The 17,668-nt window shown below is 40.9% G+C and overlaps 2 protein-coding genes across 7 annotated transcripts in view; both read right to left on the reverse strand.

Moving 5' to 3' along the window:
- Positions 1-10,591, reverse strand: part of daam1b (dishevelled associated activator of morphogenesis 1b) — a 54,406-nt gene extending 43,815 nt beyond the window's left edge. For both annotated transcript variants that reach the window (XM_080791654.1, XM_080791652.1), the window contains exon 1: positions 10,430-10,591. The gene's annotated coding sequence lies outside the window, so the exon portion shown is untranslated. The remainder of the gene's footprint in view (positions 1-10,429) is intronic.
- Positions 10,592-13,058: 2,467 nt separating this feature from the next.
- The window catches only part of ppp1r13bb (protein phosphatase 1, regulatory subunit 13Bb), a 44,234-nt gene continuing 39,624 nt past the window's right edge, over positions 13,059-17,668 (reverse strand). For all 5 annotated transcript variants that reach the window (XM_080790904.1, XM_080790903.1, XM_080790905.1 and 2 more), the window contains one exon: positions 13,059-16,664. In XM_080790904.1, coding sequence (XP_080647030.1) covers positions 16,623-16,664 — 42 coding nt within the window. In that variant the 3' untranslated portion in view covers positions 13,059-16,622. The remainder of the gene's footprint in view (positions 16,665-17,668) is intronic.

Raw genomic sequence — 17,668 nt, forward strand, 5'->3', positions numbered from 1 at the left:
TTTGATATGTCTGTCTAAATGCTTACCCCTGGGTCTGTCACAAAAACTAAAATAAAAAGATTTTGAAAAGAAAAATAACTTAACTTAAAAAAATAATAACTTAAAAAAAATCTTAAAAAAAACCAAATATGTACGAGCTGCGTTCGCTTCCCGCGTTTGCGCGTCTTACTTGTAGTAATAGTAATAATTCAGACATTTGGTTCAGAGGGTGCAGAGTACAGACCCCTGGGGGACCCCAGTCAGTAAGTATTGGGATTTAAGGGGGTTTAACACTGATGCATGCAGAATCCGTTTCACAGTCAATGTTAAAAGGGCTAGGATACTTCAAATATCTGGGACCATATCTGACCACAAACGCGATGTTAGTCTAGCTTATGGCAAGCCAGATATAGGATTGACACACTGTCAAAGTCTAGGCCGTGAAACCACGCCAGGCCAGCACACATGGCCAGCTGAGCTCTGCAGTCTGCACGGCTGGCTGGACAAAACTCAAGTTGCTTATCTGAAAATGACTCATAATCTTGGAAGAGCGTAAACAACAAGACAAGACAACATGGCGAAAAAAAAAAAAAAAAAAAAAAGACCCGACTATGAAAACCAGCAATGAAAACAAACTCCCAACAAGTAGTGTGCCTGTAAATGTAAAACTCAATGAACCGGAGTAGAAAAATCAACAACAGATCATCTGAGGTGGGATGTTATGCTTTTTTGGGGGGATGTTAACAAGGTCACCTGCTGTTTAACAGGATCAACAAGACAGCCTCTGCTCTGCCTCATGGCACCTGAGAGGAAATAAACAAAGCAAGGTATATTTCTTACACACAACGTGCTGCAGTGCAGCTTCAATTTGGGAATACTGTGTTTCAGCACGATAGTAACGTTTGTCAGAGGAGAAATAGGTTTTTGACAATCTTTTTACTAATATCAACCACATTTGAACAGGCAGAAAAAAGTTGCATAACTTGTGGTTATGATCTAAAATGTCAAATGTGTGTATGTTTTGCATACAAGGCCGCTGGGTCGCAAGACAAATTTCAGTGCAAACTGACAATTAAGTACTATATCATATCATATTATACTACAGTTGTCAGATAATAATTTAGATACAGTTTTTCCTCTTTTCTTGGTATGTTATAACAACAGGGGCAACCTGAAGAGACCAGTGCCTTACCCCATCACCCTGAGGGCTTCAGGAGAACAAAAAGGCAGGGGCGGCATTTTAAGAGCAAAATAAAGCAGGCCACCCTCTGGCACAGTCTACTGCTGAATGTCTCCTCACCCCAAACACACTCTCTCTCTCTCTCTCTCCCTCTCTCTCTCTCTGTACGACCAGGTCACTCATCAAAACAGCTTTTCCAACTGAAATAGATTTTCGGCCCACACCAAGTCCATATAGGCTAGTGCTAAGAAGAAAGTGTACTTTGTAGTCAGTAAATTAATAATACTAGACCGTTGCCCAGTCGGTAATGATGGAATTTGGAGATCCATGCCCCACCTGGGTATGCAATACCCGTCGTACCCATGTTAGAGTACCCGTTCCACCTGACCCTTTATGCCCATATATGGAGTTCTGTGTCAGGCATGCCCAAATATGAAGTGTTGTGATGTCAGAATATGTGATCAGGTTCAGATCCTGGGCAGAGGCTTTTGTTCTGGCTGAGGCTCTGGACAATCGGCTATCCGACGGACTCGACACCGGGCACTGCACTCCCTGTGGTGGTGTGGAACACGTGTCGAATTTGAAGTCGTTGGATGAACGGTTTTCAAGTTACGTGGATTACAGACGTACGTACATTTTTATATTTCCAAAATGATTATATGTCAAAACCCATGTGTGTGGGGAGGAAGGGGAGAATGTTTAGGCCCGTCACAAAAATGCAAAATGATGTTATACTATATATCTGATTGACATTTATACCACTTAAATGGTGTAAAAGATCAGTTTCTCCAGATAGGGTAAATTGCCGATCACAGATGGGGTAAATGCAGATTACCGATCAGAGTGAATATTGGCCGATATGGCCGATTATCGGAGCATCTAAAATGGTAAATGGTGCATTTATATTTATCCAAGGCCCTTTACATAGATTGTGCATTACATTCAAGATTCAATAATTTATGGGACAATACAAAAACCAGCAACATAGGAAATTACATTCAGTTTTTTAAAGTGCTATAATGCATATTGCTACAAGTTCAGATGTCTAATGGCTACGAGGTAAGTGCTATCTCTGAAGCGAGATGTTAAGCTCTTGATACTTCTATATCTCCTGCCTGATGGGAGGAGATTGAAGAGGTAATGTGTAGGATGGGAGTTGTCTGCAATGATTTGTTTTGCCTTCCTAATTATTCTGGTGGAATAGAGTGAGGAAAGTGTAGGGAGGCTACATCCAATGGATTTTGATGCGCGACGTACTACTCTTTCACCCATCCACACGCACATTCATACACCGATGCGGCAGAAGCCATGCAAGGTACCAACCAGCACATCGGGAGCAATTTGGGGTTCAGTGTCTTGCCCAAGGACACTTCGACATGTAGACAGGAGGAGCCGGGATTCAAACAGCCGACCCATGGATCATTGGACGACCTGCTCTACCTCATGAGCCACAGTCGCATCTCTAACTAGAAGACTATAATATTATAACAACAGGGGCAACCTGAAGAGACCAGTGCCTTACCCCATCACCCTGAGGGCTTCAGAAGAACAAAAATCACGCACACGTCGTACACACACAGTCACACACACACACACACACACACACACACACACACACACACGTAAAAGTGTAACAGGTTACATAAGTGACATCTAAAAACACAATAGTCACTTCTACGAGATGAAATACAATCATTGCTAAGGAACGAGTAGGTGTTGACGCAGCTGGTTTCGTCTGACTGCAATGCTGCCTTGAAGACTCAGAGTTCGCCACAACTATGGTAATGTTATCACACAGATATGCTATACTGTGGGAACGTGCTCATCATAGCAACAGCCTAACCCTGTCCACCTGGAAATAGGGACATTTACTGTTCTTCTTGGCGGATCAAGCTGGCTACCGGAACCTCTTTTCGGATGAAGTGAAAATATTTCCAACCTGTAATATCTTTTGGGAATAAAAAATTATCATGGCACAGCACAGTAATACTGCCATATATGCTATTCTTTTTCAGACTTCCACGCACCTCAAAATACAGAGAAAACTGCCTTCAAAGCACTTTATACTGCAACAATTTTCTTTTCTTTTTAATTTTTTTTGTGGCTTTCGCCTTTATTTTATATTTTCAGTAGGCTGACAGGAAATGGGGAGAGAGAGATGGGGGAGTGACATGCAGTAAAGGCTGTCAAGATCGGGAGTCGAACCTGCGGCACACTGCCAGACTGGATTACCAGCCAAGGTGCCTGGACCGCTGAGCCACGGCCCAGGCCTCTAAGAACGTTAAGTACAACTGTTTAAGACTCACAGTACTGGCTCCAATTAGACCAGCAAAGAAATTATCCTATATACCAAACGGTAAAAGCACTCAGGAAAAACACCATAAATAAATAAAACCATAAAAATATGTAGACAGAAGAAACAAGTTAATGTTTGGTATACTATATTGTATACATCCTAACCTGAATCATGCTAAAATAAATAGTTCCATAATGCCAGCCTTGGCATTGTGCCTCAGTTACAACCCAAACAGCATGACAATGTCGTCTGCACTAACAATCTGCCACCATGTGAATGTCTGGTGCCTCAGACAGCCAGTTAGGGAACCGGCCATATGCTCCATGAGGTGTTTGAATCCAACTGCTGTCTTCCCTCATATAACTCTCCACGCTCTGCCTCCTATCTCTTGACAGTGACCTATTATGAAATAAAGCATAAAATGTATGTTAACTTTAAAACTAAATAATTTAAAAAAATAAGAAATCTGCCTCCACGAACGCTTAATGTATGGAATTGCATGCCCTTTCTGCTTCGCTCGGCAACTTGTCAGAACACGAAAGTGTGTTCTGAAGGCGGGGCGGCATTTTAAGAGCAAAATAAAGCAGGCCACCCTCTGGCACAGTCTACTGCTGAATCTGATATGTCTCCTCAGTCCTCACCCAAAACACTCTCTCTCTCTCTCTCTCTCTCTCTCTGTACGACCAGGTCGCTCATCAAAACAGCTTTTCAACTGAAATAGATTTTCGGCCCACACCAAGTCCATATAGGCTAGTGCTAAGAAAGTCTACTTTGTAGTCAGTAAATTAATAATACTAGACCGGTGCCCAGCTGTAGAGCACCGAGTCGGTAACGATGGAATTTGGAGATCCATGCCCCACCCGGGGCATGGATCTGTCTTTATTCCTATATATGGAGGTCTGTGTCAGGCATGCCCAAATATGAAGTGTTGTGATGTCAGAATATGTGATCAGGTTCAGATCCTGGGCAGAGGCTTTTGTGCTGGCTCTCGACAACCGTCAAAGTCGTTGGATGAACAGTTTTCATGTCACGTGGATTACAGACGTACGTACATACAGAGACTTGGTGCGTTTATAGATAGATATTGTAAGCATTAAACTCCGATCCCAAACATAGAAACTAGAAGACTATGTCTGATCTTGGTGTACGTTCTGTATGTTCTTTGGCAGTCACCAACATCAAACCAATGACAGTCATGTACAGTAAAGTGATTGTCCTTTCAAATGTTATCTTTCTATGACTGCAACCTGAACTGATGCTTGAGAATATCTTCTCTGGAAGAGAAAAGGGCTGCTGTCCAAGTAGTATGAATAGGCTTCCCATAAAGACCATGAACATACTAAGTACATAATCCATTTTCCAATTTCTCTGCCTTGGGAATTTACATCAATAATGTGGCCTCGAAAACAATAGATAGAGGCATATGTGGAATGAAACATAAATCCCATTTGGCGCATAACACCCACACCCTCACACCCTAAATCTCTATCCCCCCAAACACACAGACAGGACAGGACCCACATGCTGCCTTTGTTTGAACTGAAGCAGAACACAGCCTCTTTCCAAATCCCCATGGGGGAGCGCACGCAATTCCGACGGAGCATTAGTCCGACATGCGCCCCGCATGGCGGACATGCGCTGCTCCCGTGCTTGCGGTTATGGTTAGGTTAGGGTTTGATGCTTATTGTCATGATAATCCGGGCCAGGGTTTGCCTAAATTTATGGTAAAACGAAAAAACAAAGCTTACATGATGTTTATATTACGTTTATTTCAAGTACAAGTACAAATTACTAAGTGTTACTTTGAAGATGAAACCCTTCAGATAGCCACATCATGAAGTTAGTGTTGTAGTGTAAAGGTGGTTGCACACCATTTTCAAAATGTCACCAAGTATTTTGAAAATAACACAAATCGGAATTCAGTGAATTCAGATTTTTAGCTGCGTTTCTCCATCGGTTTTCCGAAAAACGCAGCTAAAAATCTGAATTCACTGAATTCCGATTTGTGTTATTTTCAAAATACTTGGTGACATTTTGAAAATCAAATGTCTTATACAGAATAGATGCGCAAATTCGACCCAGACAAATGTATTAAAAAATAAAATATATAAAATAATTATTATTGTTCTATTAAATATTTTGTTGATATGAAAGATTAACAACATGCATGGATAATGCATGCTGATACTAGTCTGCACTGTGAGGACGGGTTGACTGTTTTATAATTAAATATGAACATGGTAACATCACTTAAATTAGTCTCAACAAAGGGAAACTAATAGCAGGCAGAAGTAGCACAGCTTGTACTGAGCTCTCAAGGGTGCATCTGTAACAAGTTCAGATTGTCCTAAAATATGATTTCACAGGTCACCTATTTCTAATTTTAGCGCCTAATAGAACTACAATATTGAGGCCCGTTTCCATGGGAGACTGCTCTGTGGAGAGATAGGTCTGCCCTCCACAACCAACCAGTGACTGTGCAGTGTGCACTTTGAAAAGGGTACACCTAAGACCTAATGATTACACAGGATTGCAATGGATTTAGGTTAATGTGTTAACCTGTGTTTCATTGTGTAATTTCAGGTACATTTGATTTAACCCATTAAGACAGAAAACCTTCAAATTTTTCAAAAATAGCCGATGTACATACAAGCTCGCAGTGCAGCCTGCTGTGTGGTTGTACATCTGCAATTTTTGAATGGCCAATGCAAAAATGTAACTGCTTTCCGAATTTAATGGGTTAATGTCATATAATTAATAAATTTGTCCTATACTGAAGCCCAGTACATGACACAATATGGCTGTATTGTGTTTTTTATTGCAGGCTACAAATGAATCTGAGAAAACAGCAAATTACTTGAGCACACAACTGCTGAGAAACATACCGTATATCACCCTCCTGCCAAGAATTTAGTTCTGGTAGGCCTAAGGTCCATTAATTAAAAATCTCCCACCATTCAGGGCCTGAAGTGGCAATAGGGCGCGCTGCCCTTTCAACTCTAAAGAATGACAAAGGTCAAGAGCCAGGGGTCTTGGGAGGGGAAAAGAAACTCCTTGATCGTGAACCGCATAGTTAAACTCGCTCTATAGATGGTCTTGACAATAAATCTTGTTTGGTATAAAGTTTTATAGATATTGAGTAAAGTAGCTACAGTATATACAGAGGAAAAACGGGAACTAATGACGTGATTAAAAATAAACAACAGAAAAAGGTCACTCTGTAGAAACTAAAAGGTTTTGACTCAGATTACTAAAATGGGACATTTAAAATCCATTAGGCCAGTCATACTGCCATGGTGAATCCAGGGCAACAGAGTAAAATAATATATTCCAAAACAAAACATCAGTTTTCACCGTATGATCATTAAAACATTATAATACACATTGCATTGGAACACTATACACTATAAACAAGTTTTCAAGTTTAGGACTAATCTCATGATCTCCAGTTAGGTTAAAATTAAGGTGAGTGTTGGGTTCCTAATCCACTTGTAGGGGGAAGCATATGTGACAAGCATATTGGAGATTGGTTACAATTTACAAAATAACAATCCTCAATGTTTGGGGTTGGGTGTGGTCAACAATGGCTAGTTAATCCCAGCTGTCCCAGCAGTGAGGACAAGCGCAAAGCAAGGCCAGACTGGGGGCTGGGCGTGGCAAGGCAAGGGAGCCATGGTGACAGAGGCTGGAGAAAGGATGCTAAATGAAGCCATTGTGTGGCCCAAGTGAAGCACACCGCACAAAGAATAGCACATTCAAACAGTCATACAGGCCTATTGTTGTGGTCAGCCAACATTGTGCACTGCACGTCCAGTGGTTTGGACAACTAGATAATCAAGAGGATACTTAGTCAAACTTGTTTGAAGCTACAGCCAGAGAAATTAAACCTAAATTGTAGTCCAAGAATGAACAATGGGGATGGGACATTTATGTAATAGCCATTCTGAATTTTATGCCACTGAAGTGAAGATATTGTGCCAGTGACTGAAGTGAAAATATTGTCAAAATGACAGTACTAGTACATTTGTTGTTTGGTAGCAATTCCATACACAAAGGCCTTCATTTGTTCTTTGTCATTTCAACGATCTTTCTTTTGATTTGTTGACCATCCACGTCAAGTGTTACAGCTTTCAAAACACCTGACCAGGTGCCAGAACTCTCCAGTGCATTTGACATAGCCTGGAATGCAGACTGATTCGCTCCGTTCTGCAGACTGTTCTTTTTCTCACTTTACTTCTCAGACTGGCCAGGACACCTATTTGACATGACTCGTATTTTCAAAAGTAATGCGTAAATTACGTAGGCACCTCAGACAGGAAGTGACTTGAGTTTTACACCGGGAAGCCATGGGTGACTCCATGTGTACCGTAGACATGTGGTCATCACCCACGAGAACAACTTTACGCACATCTTCCTATGTCGGTGCCGAGGCAAACTGCAGGGCCCCTAACCCTACCTCCCCGGAACAACAGTAGGGGTTAGCAATGACAAGGACTATAGATTAAGCACTGCGGCGTGAACTGAAAACTACTATAATACAACAACAAAAAATGCTTCAGCAACAGCAAGGTGATTGCGGGCATTGAACCATTCCCGATACAATAAAACTATCTAGTATAAAAGAAAAGATTCTACCACTGCTATCACATTACAAATGTATTCAATATCTTGATAAATAAAAAAGATCCAAGGGTCACAAATGAAAGTGGGGATGGGCATTTTCCGATGCCATTAATTAATCCTGGTTTAACACCACTGAACACATTAATGCTAATTCAATGTCTGCATGAGGACATCTGGTGGTGTTGGGCTCAACAGTATTGAGGCTACTACTAAATTACATCCGCCAATGAAATAATAATTAGGTTATGCCTCCCCTGTCGCCTCTACTGCGTTTACTCTTTCACTCTGTAGTCCTTAATATGGGCCAACCAGGGAGTCCGGTGCCACTATTACATTGCTAGTATTGTGAAATCCAACACTTAGTTCAAAGCCCAATTCCCAATGGGAGCAGTAGAAAGGTTTGTGTGTGTTTGGTGAGAAAGAGAGAGAGGCACACAGAGAACCAGGTACATAAAAATGTCTGCCTCCCGGTGCAAAGCAACCAGCGTTTCTCAACAACAGGCCACAATGATGCTGACGTCTGGATTATCAGTGAGACAGGTAATTAAAAACACACACATCATCATCCTTAATATCCACCTGGTACATTGTGTAATGGCCTCAGTTACCTGCCACAACACATAACTGCTGATACAAAGGGTGGAGACACCTGAAAAATAATTTCTCCATGCAGACAAAGGGAGGCCGGCCCTACACACAGGAAAGAGAACCACCTGGACACACGTGCAGCCAAGTATGACGCGCTGTAATCATCTACAGCGCACACCTTCTCTGAAAGCAAGACGCATGATGATTCAACTTGTCACAGCTGATACATAACCAGCAGTCTGTCTCCTCCAAGCGTAGTCAAGGGCGAGGGCTAAATAACATCATGAGGTGAGGCTGCACTCTTCCCTCCTACAGTATGTTTACAGTGAAAACATCGTCTCAAACTCCCACACTGAGTTAAGCCCTCTCACAAGGGCATAAAACCCTCAAGTGTTCATTTAACTCGGAGAGAGTACACATGTACACACGAGTTCGGGAGTTACAAATGGATAGATTAACACTGTGGATTGCAGTGTGTGACTCATTACAAGCACATGCATGTTCCTCTATGTTTTTAAACGACTTGAAGTCCTCAGTCCTGGGAATGCAAGACATTTATGATACACGGCACACCATACTGGATTTAAGACTTGCAACTAGAATCACTTTACTGTCAGTAGTAGGTCCTGAGTGACCTGTACTTCCAATGCTTTCAAAAGGTGAATAGTTTCCATTTTTTCAAGTTAGGTGTGTGTCATACTAACCTAACCCTGAAGGTTTCAGAGGAACAGGTCCCTTTCACAATGACAATAGTGTGACTAATGGGCCAGACATAGCGATGAGTTGTGATTATTACTGACTTATACCTCTGAGATGCATGGTACCAGCCCACATACTGTACAGTAGATCTACCATCTTATCTGTGTGTGTGTGTGTGTGTGTGTGTGTTAGTTTAGGCCCAACCCATTTATTTTTGGAGGGAGCTTCACCTGTTTTGTTATGTTTTCTTTTATTAATAATTTGTAATGTTTGTCCTCAACAAATTAAATAAAATGCCACAAAATACACAACTGTCGAATGTAAATCAATGGGCATGACTACATTTATTTTAATTAGGGACAATCTTTAAACCAAACTTTAATATGTAAAAGTGGGTCTAAACTGTGAGAGTGTACAAAATTACAAATTAAACAAAATGTGGTTCCATTTGAACACTCCAAGTTAAAAAAGTTATCAATGCGTTCGTGTCCATAAGGCATATCAAACTGGGCGTCCTTTTAATGAAAAAGGCTGAGAATCTCTTGATATTATTAATGATGACCCTTCACTGTGGGCACCATCATCATCACCATGCACAGCAGTGAGGAACATAACACCCTGCCTGTACTGTGCTCTGCATGTCAGTGTGTGGAGGAGGATCTCCCGTGGGAGCGGGTCAGCTTATTATTGCTGCAGAGTAGTTGGACGAACACCACTTTTTGCAAAACAGAATGCAAATACATACGGACATTGTTTAGCTTGGATACAGTGGCAGGGTCCATGGGGCTTTGACTACAGCACAATTCGTAGGAAATAAAGTTGTTGTAAACCGTCACGCGTCGTCACCACTGCTCGTCAGTCGTCAGTAAACTTTAATTAAAAATGTGGCCTGGCCAAATGGTGTCACCGTCAGAAAGCCGCTTCGCAGTCTCGCAGAGACGAATCAACAACACAATGAAACATTTCACACACGCACGGGGCAAAGTTCTGCACACAGACAGACGAGACATATTAAACTCACACATTGTGTTTTCGTGGTTTGTTATAAATGGGAGCTTTCCTACCTCGTCGTAGCGTCGCTCATGTTACTAACTAAAAGTTTCCACCACAAGTTCATCAGGTACGTCGTCGCCGCGCCGAACAAAAACAAAAAAGAAAACAATGTGAATTGTGAGCCGCCCTATGGAGCCGCCACGGACTCACGGAGATGATTCACCCTGTAGGAGAGAGAGCTTGTTGGTCCCGGGACGACCGTGACATAATTTACCAAACCCACCCCAGTGCGCATGCGTCGCACTTTGATATAGCTGAAAGTGTTGCGCCATTGAGGGGTCAGGAAACATGCAGCCCTGGAGTGTGACAAGCTGGAGTTTGAAATACATTGTTTTCAACGAGGGCGGCGCAAATATCAGCCATTCTAGGCATGTGTGCAAAATGACAATTGACAACAGTTTTTTATTAAAGTATTGCACGCACGGTGACAACTAAATTCCCTGTAATGTTTATGTTGTACTATTAAAAAACGATCTAAAATAAAGGGCGGACTGGCCCCAAGAAGTGAACAGAGTTGGCGTAACTCTGTCTTAATCTATGGCTCTGGGTTAACCTATAAACCACATTTGTACTTCGTCGCACGGCGGTGTGTTGCGCGCCGAAAATAGCCCAGCACACAGACGCCTGAGAGAGACGCGTTAAGTGACTGTTTACAAAATGCTGTACCCCCTCCAACTGTATACGTTTCCCATTTTCAAACTGTTTTTATTATATTTTGACACTTGCTTTGGCAATGCAAACGTATGTTTTCTCATGCCAATAAAGCTCATTTGAATTTGAATTGAAGTTGAATTGACTGAGCTGCTGAGAGACGCTGGCTGGCTGGATCTGCTACTTAAATAATAATATTGAAAACAATATTTTTTAAACCTTTCCAAAACACAATTGAAATGTTGTATGGGGCCCGGGTCCCTCCTCCCTGGCACACAATAATTTCATCCCCCCAAAGCTAAGAATTCGACACAGTATGGTGGTTTACAATCACTAAGTAGTCTATATGACTACCGGTATATGTAGTCAGGCAGGTTCTATATGAATAAATCTGAGTTCTGCAGGCAGCAGAGAGGATTCTTTTAAGTCCTACTTTGATTTATGCCTCCAATTCCAGGAGAGAGCACTGACCTGACCACATACCTGACATTTCTAAAAGTGATTTCATTAGCAGTGTGTTAACTGTGTTAACTGCATTTCAAAGCTTTCACCCCCAAGTCCCAACCCATACAATTTTGAAACATTATATTTCTGTGTCAGTGGGGATACCAGTGCCATTAAGCAGTGCTGCGCACCTATGGCTGGATTGGCTGTATGTGTATACTCTGATCCAATTTTAATTCAGCAGTAACTCTTCAGCAGGGCCATTGGCCTGATTTACACAAATATACTGGGGTAGAAGAAGGAGCTAAATGCAAACAAGATGAGTGACATCACTGCAGCCTCCTAAATGTCAGCAAAACTGAACTGCTGACTATACATAATAGAGGCAGACCGGCAGGCACATCTCCACATCAATGCACTGTGGAGTCTTTGAAGATAATTCTGGTCCAAAAGTTCTGTGCAACAAGCATGAATGTGACAGGTCATGTCACAGATCCTCTGTTAATTTATCCATTTGTGACCAAGCGTGTATACGGCTACGAATGTAACCAAATGGACCCTGGGTTAGATTAAACACTGAGGATTTTTCTCTGTGTTCTTTTGTTTTGCAAGCACAGCAGCCCTCCCCATGTGTTATTAAAAGTCACAGTACCTAACTTCCAAGAAGAGGGCACATCAACCCTAAGAAAGAGGCCCTTATAGCCGTTTCAGAGCCCCTGAACATGTCAGTGCACCTTCCTGAAAGATATACGTACTGTACAGTAAAGAACATTCTTACCAGATGTAGTTATCACTATGCCTGATATGGAAACCGTTAAAGAGTAGACAGCCTTTTGAGAAGGAGTTATTGAACTTTTCCAGCCCATCACTCAAACGTGGAATTTAGTCTCAAACTGGGACACTAAAAAATATTATTACTGATACCATGGGCGACCCATGAGACACATTGACACAGGCCAAAACATGATAGTGTTTGTTTAGAAAAACAACAGTCACACACTTCAACGATCCAATGACTGAATGAACTGTTGATGGAAGTTTGGCTTTAAAAGGGTTGGGGTTGATATACCTAAATAAGGATATGATAGGGGGGGGGGGACACTTATGCTTTCTAAGGTGTGATTTGGGGCCCTATGGATGAATACAAAATGAATATCAACATCATAATACTGTCCAATAATTAGATGGGGAGGGGGTGCAAATTATGCCAGGCAGTTTCTGCTGTCAAAATATGACTCCCCAGGCAGTGTTTTAAATACACTGCAATCTAGGGTATGATTGGAGCCCGGGTGCAACTTCAGATGCTGAATAGTTCAACCAAAAGCAATGTTGATTTGGACTGCCACCTTGTGGCACATATCCCCATTAGTATTTTGCACGCGCTTGCGCACACACACACACACACACACACACAGAAAAAAGGGCATCCTATGGTATCACAATTTGTCATTGTATCTCTTTGTTGCTTTTTCACTCCGCTTGATTAATGTTAATTTGTTTTAGCACAAGGTTCAGTTTGCAAACAAGGGAAGGAAATTATGCATACATACAATACATTCAAATAAGTAAACCTACCTACTGTGTTGTTTCAAATTTCTCCTTTTATGTGTTGCTGAAATGTTACTTTCCCCAACATCAATGTGTAAGCGATGAACATGTCATGCCAGAGCTTTTTTATTTTCCACATTTACAGAATTGTGTCAGTACAGCGTTCATACAGAAAGCCCACTTTTCCATACAGCAAACAATCACATAAACATATTGCATATCTCCTCACACTATGTACAGTACAGGCTTAAGTCAGGATCAAGCTTGGGCCACTTGCACACTTAAGCCTAATTTATACTTTGTCGTATGGCCATTTCGTTCTTTTGGGCAGGCAACATATAAATTAGGCTTTATCATCATACTCAATCGCTCTAGACTGAGAACAAGATAATGGCCTTGGAGAGGTTGAATGGTCAACTCTGATATACATTTATCAGAGAGAACAGTGTTATTGGAATGGCTTTATACCTCAAGGGGGCAATTTAAGGAAAAGAAACTTGCAAATTCGGGATTGTCTGATAATAAATCTTAAGTATGAATTTGAACCATTTCTCCATTCCAGACACAATGACCTACTCAAGAATCGATAAATGTATACGACTATCGACTATGAACTGATATACTGAAAAATTGGGAGTTAAATGAATGTGCTGGGTTTGTAAAGCGCCTTGGAAAAAGGCGCTATATAAATGCACCATTTACTGTTAAGTGAAGGATGTCTGTTGAGGACAATGGAAATACCATTACTACTTTGGTGGTAGGAGAGTAAGTAACACCATGTTGGACCCTGGACTAGTGAGGTATTTGAATTTAAACTCGCTTCTCCACAGGAGTGACAAGTGGGGTTTATCACGGTCAACTGAAAATGTTCATATTGTCAGACATTTTAACCTATATAACCTAGCAGCAAGAAGGCAAAAAGGGTTCATAAAAAAGGGTGAATATTAAAATTGAGCAAGTCCAGGTTTGCTCACAAAAGTTCTGTAGTGAATCTGTGAATGCTATTTTGATACGGTTTGAAATGTTCACACTTCCAACATTTGGATTCCATGTTTGCAATTCATTCAAATGAATCACAAGATAGTAAAACTGAATCTCCAAGTAATTTCAGATGTCTACATTGACAAAAACAAAAGTAGTAAATGAAAGGATTGGGTGTAGACTGTTCTTGGATCCAGTCTCTAATTTGCTCTTTGGAACTAAGACTTCTGAATACACTGGTGATCAAGATTAACCTGTTCAAATGCTCTCCAAATCCACATTGAAATACTCATGTGCTTGTGGCCTAGAATACGCGTAACAGATTTGCCAACAAGGTATTTAATGCATTTGGCAACCTATTTTTGGTAAAGCATGATATTGTTTGCCATCCAACACCATGACAATACATTTTGGCAACTGCAGCATATGGTTCATTGCAGGGAACCAAAAAGCAAAAATATAACCTCCATCTATCTAATTGCTCAAACACAGCAATTTCAACAAAAAAAACTCATGTAACCAGTTATAGTTCCCTTGCTTAAATCAAGCATTGCTGTGTGCCATAATGTCCACAAACCCAGTTTAAACATTACACAGAAAAAGCAAACATGCCCTGTAACTGTGTTCATGAAAGAAATTCAACCTGTTTGTGTGCTAGACTGTAGCAAAAAAATATTTAGATAAACTGGACTGGCACAAAGAGCAAAGAAATGGTATTTAGCCATGAATATAATAACTGAAGATAAATAATATTTTCTTCTGTTTTGCCCATTTTCTATGAGAATATCCAATTATTTTTATTGCAAGTATATTCAGACGGCGGACATTTTGCTATTCCTTCATACCCAGCCGAGTAAAGAATTTGTTTCCGGACCGGGTCATATCAAAGAAGACTACAACATTATTTTATCCAATGCCTCTCCTGCTTTGCACTAAGCATCCAAGGGTTGGATTGGGGGTAAATCCCTGTGACATATAGCATCATGTCCAGGGGATGTACTTTACATCAAGCTGCCTTGTACTACGGAAACAGGATATTGGCTCCTGAGCTTTGGGTCACATAGCTTGGAAATAGGGATGTAATCGTCTTTTAATACTACCAGCAATTAAAAACGTCACAATTATATAACCGTAGAATCGGCACAGTATTTCAAAATGCTATTAGCTTTAACTAAGGCAAAAAAGTTGTAGTAAACTTAAAGTAGGCCTATAGTAGGATAGTAGTTTTTTTTTAATAACACATTACAATGTCAAAGCACTGTAGAACTTAACATTATATGTTGAAAACAATAGGGGATTGCTAGGTGTGAAAATCTCAATTGACTAGGGTTGCAGATTTAAGCCTAATTAGTTAAGAGTTAGATTTGAGGAATAATTAGCACCCGTTTCTTGGTATAATATATTATTTTTATATCTGTTTTTTGTTAACCTGTGTTCATGTTGTGTCCTTTTTCTACATGAACTTTGAGTCTCAAGCCTCAACAACTACTGGTAACTCGATAAATTAATGTGAATGAAACCATTCTCGTCTTGAGTTTTTCCAAGGTGTGCTAAAGGTGATTGGTTAGCCAGAAGGTAACCTCTCGCTCCATTATACTAGGGAATCAATGAAGTTCATCTTTTACATTTGAATAATTAAAAAATACTGCATTTTAAATAGTAAAATCAACTAAATTGATTACTGCAAGTCCAATTTATGAAACTCCAAAATATAGAATAGTTATATCCCTTTTTGTGAACTGTTGGTGCCCATTCCCAAGGAGGCTACTTACCACAGGTGGTCGGCAAAGTATTAGGAGCAAAATGGCTGGCGTCTGAATATGGTCAATTAATTTGTAGCACTAGCATTACATTTAAAAAAAATATATAGTAAAAATAACATGTTAAATAATTGTAAGGATAAATGATAAAATAGCTGAAATATTGGACCAAATCTTACCAGATCAGAATTTGATAATACTGTTGAGAACCTCTTGCAAAAACATAAAAAATAAATAAATATATAGTATGCAAACGCACTCAATAGCCTGTTTTCCTCAGTGACAAAACCAGTGACGTCACTGAAACCGATATGCAGTTATTATGTAGTGTGAACCAATGTCAGTATAGAACTCATAATATACCATTGGCCCTGCCATAGCAGGAAATGCTGATTAAACTGCAGTCCAGCTGGCCAAAGAAATGCCATCATTAGTAGCCAGAAACAGTGTTAGTGTTTTTCTTCAATGAGATGAATGAGTCTTGATCATAGACTGTAAAAAGTCATACAGAGTTGAGACTGAACTGCAACAAAAATCTAATCACAACAATGAATTCGGAGTGGTTCTGGTATAAATGGAGTGGTTAAGAGGGCTTTTCGCATTTGCAGCGCTTGTGTTTATGACTGTGTTTCTTGTTGAATGCATGAAGGTAATGTGTTAAAAGTTCATGGCTGCCCTAGGCTTCATGGTCATGAGGATGGGAGAAGCAGAAGGCAGGGGGGCGGCAGGGTGGGGGATATGGCCACAGGGAAAAGACGGAGCACCAGGCTCCTTTGTTCTCTGCTCTTGCTTCTGTTGTTAACGAACGAACAATGGAGTACTACGCCAGAGAGCGCTGTCGAGGCTTTATCCTGGGATACAGCTGGAAGGGGTTGAGAGAGGGAGAAGATAAACAGTCATTTAAAACCCATTCTGACCTGAGATCAGATCCTAAAAATGTCTTCTACATCCTGACAGTTTTCTGAAAAAGCTATGTTTCTATGTCAGTGGTTCTTCGATTTTTCAAAAATAGCAGACCTACAAGCTCGTAGCGGCACGCTATGAGCTTGTAGATCTGCTATTTTTCAATAGCTAAAGCATAACTTAATACTAACACCAAAAGGGGTTCCCGCCCAAAATGGGTTAACATAAGACAGATTTTGTTTTACTTGTGACTCAAGATGAACAATTCAGGTTTCAAATGAAGGTACGAGCAGTTTGCAACATCTACATAACTAATTACAGTAACTGAAGAGTTTGACCTTTTTTAACACCGTCACTTATGCATTTTTGGTTTGTTTTATTTATTGAATCAAAAGGCTTGGTGTAGGTAGGATGTTAGTGGTATCTTTCCTATGTGTAACCCCTGGATTCAAACATGGGTCTCCCAAGAGGGAAACCAAACATCTACCACTCACCCAGGAGATATATATTATATATATACAGGGCTGCACATAAGCGGTGCGCCAGTGCGCATGCGTCGTCAAAATGCATTATGCGCTGTCAATCAAGCGCCGGGAAGCGCTTCTGCGTACTGGGGCCGCCCAGAATGATTATTATGGCCAGAATACCATAGAGTATTAAAAGGATAGACTGATCTGGCGCGAAGCTCCGCCCCCTCCACTATTCATGTCAGTGGAAGTTGCTCAGGGCTGTTTTAAAGCACCCGGAAGGACCGTCTACTTTCGCCATTTTCGATTTCTTCCGCATTTGCGGAAGTGAAACCAAGCACTCAATGTTAAAGCCCAGCTGCACAGGGTTTCCTCGTCATGAATCCACGGGTCCGCCTGCAGTCCTTCCTCTTACCACTAGGGCCCAGTGCTTTAACGTTGGAGCGCCTCACTGGCCCCTTTCAGAATACTAGTAAATTCTGTGGCGAGAGCATTT

This window comes from Protomyctophum bolini (genome assembly GCF_963924005.1).
Source record: "Protomyctophum bolini genome assembly, chromosome: 19".
Classification (NCBI taxonomy): domain Eukaryota; kingdom Metazoa; phylum Chordata; class Actinopteri; order Myctophiformes; family Myctophidae; genus Protomyctophum; species Protomyctophum bolini.